Source organism: Salvelinus namaycush, chromosome 23 (genome assembly GCF_016432855.1).
Source record: "Salvelinus namaycush isolate Seneca chromosome 23, SaNama_1.0, whole genome shotgun sequence".
NCBI lineage: Eukaryota > Metazoa > Chordata > Actinopteri > Salmoniformes > Salmonidae > Salvelinus > Salvelinus namaycush.
Genome location: NC_052329.1, coordinates 15,676,797 through 15,691,147, shown reverse-complemented (window position 1 = coordinate 15,691,147; position 14,351 = coordinate 15,676,797). Strand labels below are relative to the sequence as shown.

At 47.7% G+C, this 14,351-nt stretch overlaps 1 protein-coding gene across 1 annotated transcript in view; it reads left to right on the top strand.

Annotated features, from left to right (window-relative positions):
* The window catches only part of LOC120018114 (solute carrier family 12 member 9-like), a 60,558-nt gene extending 46,605 nt beyond the window's left edge, over positions 1–13,953 (top strand). The window contains exons 11-13 of the mRNA XM_038961109.1: positions 9,448–9,622; positions 12,525–12,671; positions 12,805–13,953. Of these exons, the coding sequence (XP_038817037.1) occupies positions 9,448–9,622; positions 12,525–12,671; positions 12,805–13,736 (1,254 nt within the window). The 3' untranslated portion in view covers positions 13,737–13,953. The remainder of the gene's footprint in view (positions 1–9,447; positions 9,623–12,524; positions 12,672–12,804) is intronic.
* Positions 13,954–14,351: the final 398 nt, after the last annotated feature.

Sequence of the window (14,351 nt, the reverse complement as noted above, 5' to 3'; positions counted from 1 at the left end):
TAAAATTATACATACAGTGCATTCGGGAAGTATTCAGACCCCTTGACTTTTTCCATATTCTGTCAGCCTTATTCTAAAATGGATTCAATCGATTTTTTTTCTCCAAATCAAAAACAGGTTTTTAGAAATGTATGCAAATGTGTATATATAAAAAAATATATATATATATAACATTTACATAAGTATTCAAACCCATTACTCAGTACTTTGTTGAAGCACCTTTTGGCAGTGATGATCTATTTTCAGGTCTCTACAGAGATGTTTGATCGGGTTCAAGTCCGGGCTCTGGCTGGGCCACTCAAGGACATTCAGAGACTTGTACAGAAGCCACTCCTGCGTTGTCTTGGCTGTGTGATTAGGGTCGTTGTCATGTGGAAGGTGAACCACCCCAGTCTGAGGTCCTAGGCCCTCTGGAGCAGGTGTTCATCAAGGATCTCTCTGTACTTTGCTCAGTTCATCTTTCCCTCGATCCTGACTAGTCTCCCAGTGCCTGCCGCTGAAAAACATCCCCACAGCATGATGCTGCCGTCTGCCACCACCATGCTTCACCATAAGGATGGTGTCAGGTTTCCTCCAGACGTGACACTTGGCATTCAGGCCAAATAGTTCAATCTTGTTTTCATCATTCCAGAGAATCTTGTTTCTCATGGTCTAAGTCCTTGACAGCCCGCTTAGTTTGCTAAAAGGAATGTAAATGTGCCTTTTACTGAGGAGTGGCTTCCGTCTGGGCACTCTACCATAAAGGCCTGATTGGTGGAGTGCTGCAGAGATGGCCGTCCTTCTGGAAGGTTCTCCCATCTCCACAGAGGAACTCTGTCAGAGTGACCATCGGGTTCTGGGTCAACTTCAAGGCCCTTCTCCCCCAATTGCTCAGTTTGGCCAGGCGGCCATCTCTAGGAAGAGTCTTGGTGGTTCCAAACTTCTTCCATTTAAGAATGATGGAGGACACTGTGTTCTTGGGGACCTTCAATACTGCAGAAATGTTTTGTTACCCTTCCCCAGATCCGTGCCTCGACACAAGCCTGTCTCAGAGCTCTACAGACAATTCCTTCGACCTCATGGCTTGGTTTTTGCTCTGACATGCACTGTCAACTGTGGGACTTTATATAGACAGGTGTCTCTTTCCAAATCATGTCCGATCGATTGAATTTACCACAGGTGGACATCAAGTTGTAGAAACATATCAAGGATGATCAATGGAAACAGAGTGCACCTGAGCTCAATGTTGAGTCTCATAGCAAAGTGTCTGAATACTTTTTATGTAAATAAGGTATTTCTGTTTTTTATTTTTAATACATTTGCAAACATTTCTAAAAACCTGATTTTGCTTTGTCATTATGTGGTACTGTGTGCAGATTGAGGATGATTTTTTATTTAATCCATTTTAGAATAAGGCTGCAACAAAATGTGGAAAAGAGGAATGTCTGAATACTTTCCGAATCCACTGTAGGTAGGAGCTATCAAATGTTATTGTTGGTGAATTTGGACATTTCCAAGCGAATGTGAACGAGAGACATTGTGCAAAGGAACAAATATTTTTTGCATTGGCAGCTGTACAGAACTCATCCAAAGGGCACAATATGATGCCCTGTCACCATATTAATTCAGCCTTTTACTAAAATAAGTAGCAAGTTAAACTTAGGGGTTGCGTTAACGCAGAATTCTGTTTTTCACGCAATAAATAAAAACTCATATCTTGCTGCGTTTTGTAAACACAGATATAAAATGCTTCTTGTTGTAATTTCTGTTCGGCATCAGACAAATTTTGTGCTTCAGTTGCACGTCTCCACTCAGAGAATTCTCTAACAGGCATTCTATCAGCAGACCGCGCTCTGACTGGTGTGTAGCTACTTTTCTCTGGTACTTTTCTCAGTGTAGCCAGCCTGCTTTTCTCCGGTAAAATGCAATATTAACTTTAAAACATTAGGGAATGTAGCTGTAGCTGGTTCCAGTATGGCACTGACAGAGATGGTCCCTTCGAGTTCTTAGGAAAGTATGAAGTATTTTTATTTTTTTATGTGTTATTTCTTACGTTGTTACCCCAGGAAATCTTAAGTCTTATTACATACAGCCGGGAAGAACTATTGGATATAAGAGGAACGTCAACTTAACAACATTGTGACTAGGACTATGACTTTCCCGAAGCGGATCCTCTGTTCAGACCACCACCCAGGACAATGGAGCGAATTCCAGTAGGCCAAAACAATGACGCCGCAGACGAAGTGGCCACCTGGCCAAGCTCCGTAGACGTGCACGCCGCTCCCGAGTATACTACTAGCCAATGTCCAGTCTCTTGACAGCAAGGTAGACAAATTTCGAGCAAGGGTTGCCTTCCATAGAGATTGTAACATGTCTGTTTCACGGAACATGGCTCTCTTGGGATATGTTGTCGGAATCAGTTCAGCCACCGGGCTTCTCCATGCATCACGCCGACGGAGATAAACACCTCTCTGAAGAGGAAGGGCGGGGGTGTATGCTTCATGATTAACAACTCATGGCGTAATCATAACAACATACAGGAACTCAAGTCCTTCTGCTCACCCGATCAATAATTCCTTACAATCAACTGCCACCATTTTACCTACCAAGAGAATTCTCGTAAGTTATAGTAACAGCTGTGTACATTCCCCCTCAAGCAGACACCAAGATGGCAATCAAGGAACTTCACTGGACTAAATGAAAACTGGAAACCATACATCCTGAAACTGCATTTGTTGTAACTGGGGATTTTAATAAACCTAAATTCTTCCAGCATATTGATTGCGCTACGCGCAAGTGCAACACCCTTCGCCACTGCTGATCGTGGACTTCAGGAAACAGCAGAGGGAGCACCTCCCTATCCACATCGAAGGGACAGCACTGGAGAAGGTGGAACGTTTTTTAAGTACACATCAACGACAAACTGAAATGGTACACCCACACAGACAGTGTGGTGAAGAAGGCGCAACAGCGCTTCTTCAACCTCAGTAGGCTGAAGAAATTTGGCTTGTCACCCAAAACCCTTACAAATTTTTACAGATGCACAATCGAGAGCATCCTGTCGGGCTGTATCACAGCCTAGTACGGCAACTGCACTGCCTTCAACCGCAAGGCTCTCCAGAGGGTGGTGCAGTCTGCACAACACATCACTTGTGGCAAACTACCTGCCCTCCATTACACCTACAGCACCCAATGTCACAGGAAGGCCAAAAAGATCATCAAAGGACATCAACCACCCGAGCCACTGCCTGTTCACACCGCTACCATCCAGAAGGCGATGTCAGTACAGGTGCATCAAAGCTGGGACGGAGAGACTGAAAAACAGCTTCTATCTCAAGGCCAACAGACTGCTGAACATCAATCACCAACTTCGAGACGCTGCTGCCTACATTGAGACCCAATCACTGGACACTTTAAACAATGCACTCTAAATAATTCCACTTTAATAATGTTTGCATATCTTGCATTACTCATCACATGTATATAGTATAAAATATAGTATCTATTGCACCTTGCCTATGTCACTCGGCCATCGCTCATCCATATACTTACATGTACATATTCTCATTCACCCCTTTAGATGTGTGTGTATTAGGTAGTTGTTGGGGAATTGTTGGATTACTTGTTAGATATTACTGCGCTGTCGGAACTAGAAGCACAAGCATTTCGCTACACTTGCATTAACACCTGCTAACCATGTGTACAGTTGAAGTCGGAAGTTTAGATACACTTAGGTTGGAGTCATTAAAACTCGTTTTTCAACCACTCCACAAATTTCTTGTTAACAAACTATAGTTTTGGCAAGTCGTTTAGGACTTCTACTTTGTGCATGACACAAGTCATTTTTCCAACAATTGTTTACAGACAGATTATTTCACTTATAATTCACTGTATCACTATTCCAGTGGGTCAGAAGTTTACAAGTTTAAGCCGAAGAACACCATCCCAACCATGAAGCACGGGGGTGGCATCATCATGTTGTGGGGTGCTTTGCTGCAGGAGGGTCTGGTGCACTTCACAAAATAGATAGCATCATGAGAATGGAAAATGATGTGGATATATTGAAGCAACATCTCAAGTCATCAGTCAGGAAGTTAAAGCTTGCTCGCAAATGGGTCTTCCAAATGGACAATGACCCCAAGCATACTTCCAAAGTTGTGGCAAAATGGCTTAAGGACAACAAAGCCAAGGTATTGGAGTGGCCATCACAAAGCTCTGACCTCAATCCTATAGAACATTTGTGGGAAGAACTGAAAAAGCGTGTGCGAGCAAGGAGGCCTACAAACCTGACTCAGTTACACCAGCTCTGTCAGGAGGAATTGGCCAAAATTCACCCAACTTATTGTGGGAAGCTTGTGGAAGGCTACCCGAAGTGTTTGACCCAAGTTAAACAATTTAATGGCAATGCTACCAAATACTAATTGAGTGTATGTAAACTTCTGACCCACTGGGAATGTGATGAAAGAAATAAAAGCTGAAATAAATCATTCTCTCTACTATTATTGTCGTGGTAATTTCCTGTATTACTCAATGATGAGAGAGCCAACCACGCACAAGTCAGAGTTATATTATAAATTCTTTTTTGACTCTCAGATCAATTCAGTGTCTATAAATGAGCCAAGATACACCCCTCAACTTACGAAGAACCTTTTACTTGAAAGAGGAGTATCCCATAGCTAGATAGCATTAGCTATAATTGATTTTAATCTCGTTCTTGGTACCACTTAGTACGAAAACATTACCTCATCCAATGGCATGTATCAATTGTCAATTCTAGATACTCCCATCTCAAATACACCCCCTCCTGGATAAGCTCAGAAAAGACTGAGCCTCTTAGGTCATATACTAGGTCAAGATAAGGGCAACCTCAGAGGGGACATACAATGGTTCTAGACACTGCAATGCTCCTTCCCCCAATGAGAAAAGTAGGGAGTGACTGGCGTACAGACATTGTATGAAATGTCTAACTGGTTCCCCATTAATAACGCCATCCCTTCACATGGTTTAGGAATAGTTAGACACATTCACATAAGAAGACAATGTTCCATTCTGTCCTCCTCCCCTTCTGATATTCTACATAGCACCACATGGTTTAACAGATACATTGACATATGAAGACAAGCCTGACCTCTCCCCTCTCTGGGGCTCAAGTGACTAAGCCCTAGCTCAGAAGTGATAACTGCAACTGCCAACCCTATAGTCCAAAGGGAACCATTCTAATGACAAGTATCTCACAAGCATATGATGAAAATAAAACATCTTATCAATAATACCCAACTCATTCTGATTCATCCATGACATTATTCTGACATTTCACATTCTTAAAATAAAGTGGTGATCCTAACTGACCTAAGACAGAGAATTTTTACTAGGATTAAAGGTCAGATATTGTGAAACTGAGTTTAAATGTATTTGGCTAAGGTGTATGTAAACTTCCGACTTCAACTGTGTGACAAATCAAATTTGATTTGGCTACATATTTCTATGATAAACATTAGAAATATGGCCATGCATTGTTCTTGGAAAAAAGACCTTGCTTTTTCATTGTAAGGTCATTTACTTGTGTGTTTGCCAGCCAAATAGCGTTGCACTTCGGTTGTCATCTGATGAAAATGAAGCTATTTTCTGGCTCAACTGTTCTGGGGAATTATGCTAAGCTTCACAACGTAAAATAATGTGACGGGTGAAATGAAGAACACAATCAGCTTCATCTCTTAACGTATTGCACAGGTGACTGCAGGTATTAACTTAAAGTAGCTGCAAATATAAAAATGTATGGAGAAACTTCAAACGAATAGTTTCAATGGTATTGGCAGTATTGAAAAAACATCCTGTGGCTATTTCAAAATACCCCGGGAATATGGTATATACAATTTATCGCCCAAGCCTATCATCCTGAAGTATTTGTATATTTGTCCTCTATTCTACAAGCCTTTTGCTCTAGTGTTGCCAGGAGGGACTGTTGCCAAGGGGACGGTTGCCAGGGCAGTGAAGTGCCAGGAGCCTGTCAAAAGCTAGGCTGGTCCAGGAGCATTATTACAGCCACTTAACTTATTGAGCCTTTCTCCACTGCTTCCCCTCTCCTCCCTATCCCTCCCCCATCCCCAGGGAGAGAGGGAAACACGAGGAACGCATAGACACTTAGTTTAAACTAACTTGTGTGTTTGTGGAGGGATTACGAGGGTGCATGTTTTGGCAGTGCTCAGTATGGATCGGTGCCAACTGGGTGACATTGAGGAAAGACATAGAAGAAGATGGGATTCATGTGATACAGGCAAGGAGATATAAGCTGATAGTCTTGAGGGATGGGGATAGTATTGAAGGAGTGATTGACATGAAAGAAAAAGACATGGGGATGAGTTTCTAGGTGGGCGGATAGAAAATAATGTCGAAGTTAAGAAAAGATGCAAATGCAATGACACAGGGATAGGATGGTGAGAGAGATCACATATTGTCTTAATCCCTCTATCAGAAGACCGTGATGGATCACGAGAGGGTGATGGAGAGGGACGGAGTGAGGGACAGCTGGAGCGGTAGATGAGTGGAGGAGGCAGAAGCACGTTGACTCCAGGAACTCTCTCGGGTTGGCGAAAACTTTGATAATGATGATAGTGTTATTATGAGTGTTTAGTATTCTCATCATTAGCAGTATGTACACACACACGCAAGTACTCACAGAAACATACATACCAACTAATTATTCACATGAGGTTGTCTGGTCAGAAGCACGGTTTCGGTAAACCGTGTATCATAGCGTTTTATTTTTTAAATAATTTTGTTAGATCAGTAATTCGGGAGATCGGATACTAAGTGAAACCTAGAATCGACTACACGTCTTACATATATCCAGTCATGCCCCTTCAGTGATCACGCCAAGGAAGTCATACCCCTTCAGTGAGGAAGGGTGGAAGGAACATAATGTTTTCAGAGGTTTTTAATAGGCCCATTGTCTTGAATATCTGTAGGTTGGTGGCCATTTGGACCTAGTATTTGCTAACTATTTCTATGGTTGGCTAGGTAACAGGAATTCATATAGGATAGGCAGGTTTATGTTCCAGACTTGGAATGTTTCAACATTGGTCTTGTAGATATAATTACAGCTCTGTGATTTTATGTAATGAGAATATGGCGGGAGGTCGCAGTACTGACATTCCATAATGCCAACTGTTTCTTCATGACCACCACACGCCCCTCCTACACACTCCCTGGTCTGCAGTCTCTGCCACAGTCTCATGTCTTAATGGGATTCTGATTCTGGATCCAGTTTGTTTCTGCAGTGGTGGAATCCTTCTGATTAGACCACAGACAGACAGACACACACGCGCTCACTCTGCAGACAAGGGGCGTTGTGTGGGATGTGCACAGGAACACATGTCAGAAGAAAGTAAAGGAAGGGTTTTATGCAGCGAGAGTGGCCAACTTAAGCCACGTACACCATGGTTTGTAGTTGCCAGTAGTAACCGGATCTGTTAGTGATTTAGCCAACTCCTCTGTGGTTCGTTGTTATACCATACATATACATAATGTACAGTCGTGGCCAAAAGTTTTGAGAATGACACAAATATTAATTTTCACAAAGTCTGCTGCCTCAGTGTCTTTAGATATTTTTGTCAGGTACTATGGAATATTGAAGTATAATTACAAGCATTTCATAAGTGTCAAAGGCTTTTATTGACAATTACATGAAGTTGATGCAGAGTCAATATTTGCAGTGTTGACCCTTCTTTTTCAAGACCTCTGCAATCTGCCCTGGCATGCTGTCAATTAACTTCTGGGCCACATCCTGACTGATGGCAGCCCATTCTTGCATAATCAATGCTTGGAGTTTGTCAGAATATGTGGGGTTTTGTTTGTCCACCCGCCTCTTGAGGATTGACCACAAATTCTCAATAGGATTAAGGTCTGGGGAGTTTCCTGGCCATGGACCCAAAATATCGATGTTTTGTTCCCCGAGCCACTTAGTTATCACTTTTGCATTATGGCAAGGTGCTCCATCATGCTGGAAAAGGCATTGTTCGTCACCAAACTGTTCCTGGATGGTTGGGAGAAGTTGCTCTCGGAGGATGTGTTGGTACCATTTTTTTATTCATGGCTGTGTTCTTAGGCAAAATTGTGAGTGAGCCCGCTCCCTTGGCTGAGAAGCAGCCCCACACATGAGTGGTCTCAGGATGCTTTACTGTTGGCATGACACAGGACTGATGGTAGCGCTCACCTTGTCTTCTCCGGACAAGCTTATCTCCGGATGCCCCAAACAATCAGAAAGGGGATTCATCAGATAAAATGACTTTACCCCTGTCCTCAGCAGTCCAATCCCTGTACCTTTTGCAGATTATCAGTCTGTCCCTAATGTTTTTCCTAGAGAGAAGTGGCTTCTTTGCTGCCCGTCTTGACACCAGGCCATCCTCCAAAAGTCTTCGCCTCACTGTGTGTGCAGATGCACTCACACCTGCCTGCTGCCATTCCTGAGCGAGCTCTGTACTGGTGGTGCCCCGATCCTGCAGCTGAATCAACGTTAGGAGACGGTCCTGGCGCTTGTTGGACTTTCTTGGGCACCCTGAAGCCTTCTTCACAACAATTGAACCGCTCTCCTTGAAGTTCTTGATGATCCGATAAATGGTTGATTTAGGTGCAATCTTACTGGCAGCAATATCCTTGCCTGTGAAGCCCTTTTTGTGCCATGGCAAAGAGGGACTTTGCAATTCATCTGATCACTCTTCATAACATTCTGGAGTATATGCAAATTGCCATCATACAAACTGAGGCAACAGACTTTGAAAATTAATATTTGTGTCATTCCCAAAACTTTTGGCCACAACTATATGACATGTATGGTATAACAATGAACAACTGGGGAGTTTGCCAAATAATCTGGCCACTAAGCTACAGTAGTAGCAACATGCCTTTGCAACCAAGCTACAGATGTAGGATCTTAATTTGATTACGCTTTTGTTGCTAAGAATTTTACTGCAGTGCAGGAAACGCAGATGAGCTTAGTGATTTACTTAAATTAACTTAAAGCCCACACTAACACATTGTTATATTAACAGTATTGCACTTTTCATGTAGCCTACTTTTGGCCGGCTAATGGCCTAACCATCGATCAAGCAAAATTATGGCCAAAAATGTCAGTCCTGTTGCTGCAGGATTATTTTGCTGTGACAATATAGGTCAAATTATGATCCTACATCTATGTTGCTACCAATTAGCATTCCAGTCCTGATAACTATTGTGTGTGCAGTATAGATCAGTGGTTCTTAACCATGGGTAATAGGACCCCTGGGAGTACTTGGCCGATCTACAGGGGGTACTTGAGAAGGCTCATGCGACTGGTAAAATGTTTGAGGGGGTACTCCGGGCAGAGCAAAATTCAGTTAGTGGTACAGTAACCGAAAAAAGGTTTGGATCCACTGCTATAGATAATACAGTATACAACTCTGTTGTAACGTAACTGTCGCTCTCTCCCTCCAGGTGCGTAAGTACCTGTTGATGTTGGACGTGCGTAAGGACCATGTGAAGTTCTGGAGACCCCAGCTGTTGCTGATGGTATCTAACCCCCGTAGCAGTGTAGGTCTCATCACCTTCATCAACGACATCAAGAAGAGTGGTCTCTATGTCCTGGGACATGTACAGCTAGGAGACCTGGGTAAGAGGACACACGGAGACGTTGGCTTTTTAAGAATAAAGAAGCCTTTTACGTATTCCCTTCCATTATACTCCCAGAGTGGCTGAATACCTCCGTCATCCATCACAGTTCAGGCTTGTTGGTGAATGTCTAGTGGAATTGTGTTCGACTGAGTTGATGTCAAACCAATATTTGAAGAAGTATGTCTGACTTGGCTAGTACGGTAACTAAAGCTATATGTGTGGTAAGCCAGGCTGCTTACCAGTGTGTGAAGTTTATTCGTTCACGGAAATGGTTCGCTCTGACAGTGAGTCACATTGTCGTAGCTCGCTAAATAAACCATGGGTGCAAGTATCTCAGAAACGGTCGGCCTCCTGGGCTTTTCACGCAGTGTCTAGGGTTTACCGAGAAGGGTGCGACAAACCAAAAACATCCAGTCAGTGGCAGTCCTGTGGGCGAAAACCGCTCGTTGAGGTCGAAGGAGAATGGCAAGAATCGTGCAAGCTAACAGGTGGGCCACAAATGGGCAAATAATGGTGCAGTATAGCAGTGGTGTGCACCAGGGGTTCCCAAACTTTTTCACTCAAGCCCCCCTTCCAGCATTGGTGAACATCCTACGCCGACCCCTCGCGCCAACACAATTTGGGAACCACTGCAGAACGGCATCACGAAATGCACAACTCGTCGGGCTATTGCAGCAGATGACTACATTGGGTTCCAGTCCTATCAGCTAAAAACAAGAAGCGGCCACGGTAGGCATGTGATCACCTACACCTGGTCCGACCAATCCTGGTTCCTGTTGTGTCATGCTGTCGTCAGGATTTGGCGTAAGCCGAACGTCTCGCTGTCTCTCGCGCGCGCTGTCTCTCGTGCGCGCGAGGGAGAGAGAGGCGAGAGAGGCGGGAGAGAGAGGAGGGAGAGAGAGGAGGGAGAGAGGGGCGGGAGAGAGAGGCGGGCGAGAGAGAGAGGCGGGCGAGAGAGAGAGGCGGGCGAGAGAGAGAGGCGGGCGAGAGAGAGAGGCGGGCGAGAGAGAGAGGCGGGCGAGAGAGAGAGGCGGGCGAGAGAGAGAGGCGGGCGAGAGAGAGAGGCGGGCGAGAGAGAGAGGCGGGCGAGAGAGAGAGGCGGGCGAGAGAGAGAGGCGGGCGAGAGAGAGAGGCGGGCGAGAGAGGAGGGAGAGAGGCGAGAGAGGAGGGAGAGAGGCGAGAGAGGAGGGAGAGAGGCGAGAGAGGAGGGAGAGAGGCGAGAGAGGCGGGAGAGAGAGGCGGGAGAGAGAGGCGGGAGAGAGAGGCGGGAGAGAGAGGCGGGAGAGAGAGGCGGGAGAGAGAGGCGGGAGAGAGAGGCGGGAGAGAGAGGCGAGAGAGAGGCGAGAGAGGAGGGAGAGAGAGGAGGGAGAGAGAGGAGGGAGAGAGAGGAGGGAGAGAGAGGCGAGAGAGAGAGGCGAGAGAGAGAGGCGAGAGAGAGAGGCGAGAGAGGCGAGAGAGAGGCGAGAGAGGAGGGAGAGAGAGGCGAGAGAGAGAGGCGGGCGAGAGAGAGAGGCGGGCGAGAGAGGAGGGAGAGAGGCGAGAGAGGAGGGAGAGAGGCGAGAGAGGAGGGAGAGAGGCGAGAGAGGAGGGAGAGAGGCGAGAGAGGCGCGAGAGAGAGGCGCGAGAGAGAGGCGAGAGAGAGGCGAGAGAGAGGCATGAGAGGCGGGAGAGGGAGGAGGGAGAGAGAGGGAGAGAGAGGCGAGAGAGAGAGGCGAGAGAGAGGAGAGAGAGAGAGGCGAGAGAGGAGAGAGAGAGAGGAGAGAGAGAGAGGCGAGAGAGAGAGGCGAGAGAGGAGGGAGAGAGAGGCGCGAGAGGGAGGGAGAGAGAGGCGCGAGAGGGAGGGAGAGAGAGGCGCGAGAGGGAGGGAGAGAGAGGCGCGAGAGGGAGGGAGAGAGAGGCGCGAGAGGGAGGGAGAGAGAGGCGCGAGAGGGAGGGAGAGAGACGCGAGAGGGAGGGAGAGAGACACGAGAGGGAGGGAGAGAGAGGCAGAGCGCGAGAGGGAGGGAGAGAGAGGCAGAGAGGCAGAGCGCGAGAGGGAGGGAGAGAGAGGCAGAGCGCGAGAGGGAGAGAGAGGCAGAGCGCGAGAGGGAGGGAGAGAGAGGCGGAGCGCGAGAGGCGGAGCGCGAGGGAGGGAGAGCGAGAGGGAGGGAGAGCGGAACGCGAGAGGGAGGGAGAGCGGAACGCGAGAGGGAGGGAGAGCGGAACGCGAGAGGGAGGGAGAGCGGAACGCGAGAGGGAGGGAGAGCGGAACGCGAGAGGGAGGGAGAGCGGAACGCGAGAGGGAGGGAGAGCGGAACGCGAGAGGCGTCTCGCGCTCTCGTGACGTCTCGCGCTCTCGTGACGTCTCGCGCTCTCGTGACGTCTCGCGCTCTCGTGACGTCTCGCGCTCTCGTGACGTCTCGCGCTCTCGTGACGTCTCGCGCTCTCGTGACGTCTCGCTCTCTCGTGACGTCTCGCTCTCTCGTGACGTCTCGCTCTCTCGTGACGTCTCGCTCTCTCGTGACGTCTCGCTCTCTCGTGACGTCTCGCTCTCTCGTGACGTCTCGCTCTCTCGTGACGTCTCGCTCTCTCGTGACGTCTCGCTCTCTCGTGACGTCTCGCTCTCTCGTGACGTCTCGCTCTCTCGTGACGTCTCGCTCTCGTGACGTCTCGCTCTCGTTCTGTCTCGCTCTCTCTCTCGATCGCGTCTTTTGTTATGTTCTTCTGTGGCACTTCCCAATCAGGTCACTACACAGAGAAATAACTTCATCTCTTATTCTCTGAGGACTTGGCAGATAATGGCCCCTGGCCAAAATGCTTGCACAGATATTGATGTTTTGTTTCTCTCCATCCTACCCTCACCCCCCCCCTCTCTCTCTCTTGATACTCCCACCACCCCCCCTTCTCGCTCTTTCTCTCAGACACGTTACCGTCCGACCCTCTCCAGTGTCATTATGACTCATGGTTGTCTCTGGTGGACCACCTCAACATCAAGGCATTTGTTAACCTCACCCTGGCTGACTCGGTACGGCACGGAGTCCAACATCTACTCTTCATCTCTGGCCTAGGTCAATGATTATATTCACTACTCTCTGATACCATACACTCTATTAGCTGTAATTGGCCCAACTGTCATTCATACACCTCTTTTACCATCACACCCATTTACTCATCTCTCCCTCTTTCCATCTGTCTCTCTAGGTGGGATGAGGCCCAACACCTTGGTCCTGGGTTTCTATGATGACTGCACTCCCAAAGACAAACTCACTGACTCCGTCCTCGCAGATGCCCCCGTCCTCACTCAGGACCCCGAGGACGAACGCCCGCCCTACCACTTCCCCGCCCTGCGGCCTTCCAATGATGGTATGGGGGAAAACAGAAAAGTCATGGGACCCCAAGAATACGTGGCGGTGATCGCAGACGCCATGAAGATGTTGAAGAACGTAGCGCTAGCCCGCTACTTCCACCAGTTCGACCGGGCCTCGACCATCTCCTCGTCCCCAGGGAAGGGTGCTCTGTACGTGGACGTGTGGCCAGTCAACCTGCTGAGACCAGACAGCTCCAGCTACGTAGACACCTGCTCCCTCTTCCTGCTCCAGCTTGCCTGCGTCCTCAACATGGTCCGCGCATGGCGCCATGCTAGACTCCGCCTCTTTCTATGTGTGGAGGAAGGGCGGAGCCTGCGAGGCTCTGAGGAAAAGCTGGGTCAGCTGCTGAAGGAACTGAGGATCAAAGCCAACGTGTACACTGTGCCCTGGGACCAGCAGGTGGCACTACACTGGCAGAGGCAGGGTGAGGTGGGCAAGAGAAGGCCCACCCGCCAGTCACAGAGAGAGGAGGGGCTGGGGAAGAGGGGGTTGTTTGAGGAGAAGGAAGGAGGCGACGGCAACTATGTGAATAGCTTCCCTAGCAATGCCACAAGGCTGTCGGATGAGTATCTGTCGGCGGTTAATAGGTTGATCCTGGAGCAGGCCTGCCCCCCTCCGGCCGTGCGTTTCCTGTATTTGCCCCACCCCCCGGCTGACACGCAGCACTACACGGCCTACCTGCGCCAGCTAGACCTGCTCACCAAGGACCTGGGTCCTACCCTGCTCATACACGGGGTTACACCTGTCCTCACCACTGACCTCTAACACCTGAACTCTCACCAACTGACCCCTGATTAAACCCTCATCCCCTTACCAAATTGCTGCAGGTAGAAGTGCTACTTAGACAAAGCTCAAGGATCCACTTACCTTCCCCAAAGCTGTACTAATATACAATATATATACAAAAGTATGTGGACACCCCTTCAAATAAGTGGATTTGGCTATTTCAGCCATGCCCGTTGTTGACGTGTATAAAATCGAGCACACAGCCATGCAATCTCCATACACAAACATAGGCAGTAGAATGGCCCGTACTGAAGAGATCAGTGACTTTCAACGTGGCACTGTCATAAGATGCCACCTTTCCATCAAGTCAGTTCGTCAAATTTCTGCATTTCCCCAGTCAACTGTAAGTGCTGTTATTGTGAAGTGGAAACGTCTAGGAGCAACAACGGCTCAGCCGTGAAGTGGTAGGCCACACAAGCTCACAGAACGGGACCGCCGAGTGCTGAAGCGCTTAGCGCCTAAAAATCGTCTGTTCTCGGTTGCAACACTCACTACCGAATTCCAAATTGCCTCTGGAAGCAATGTCAGCACAATAACTGTTTATTGGGAGCTTCATGAAATGGAGCTCCATGAAATGGGTTTCCATGGCTGAGC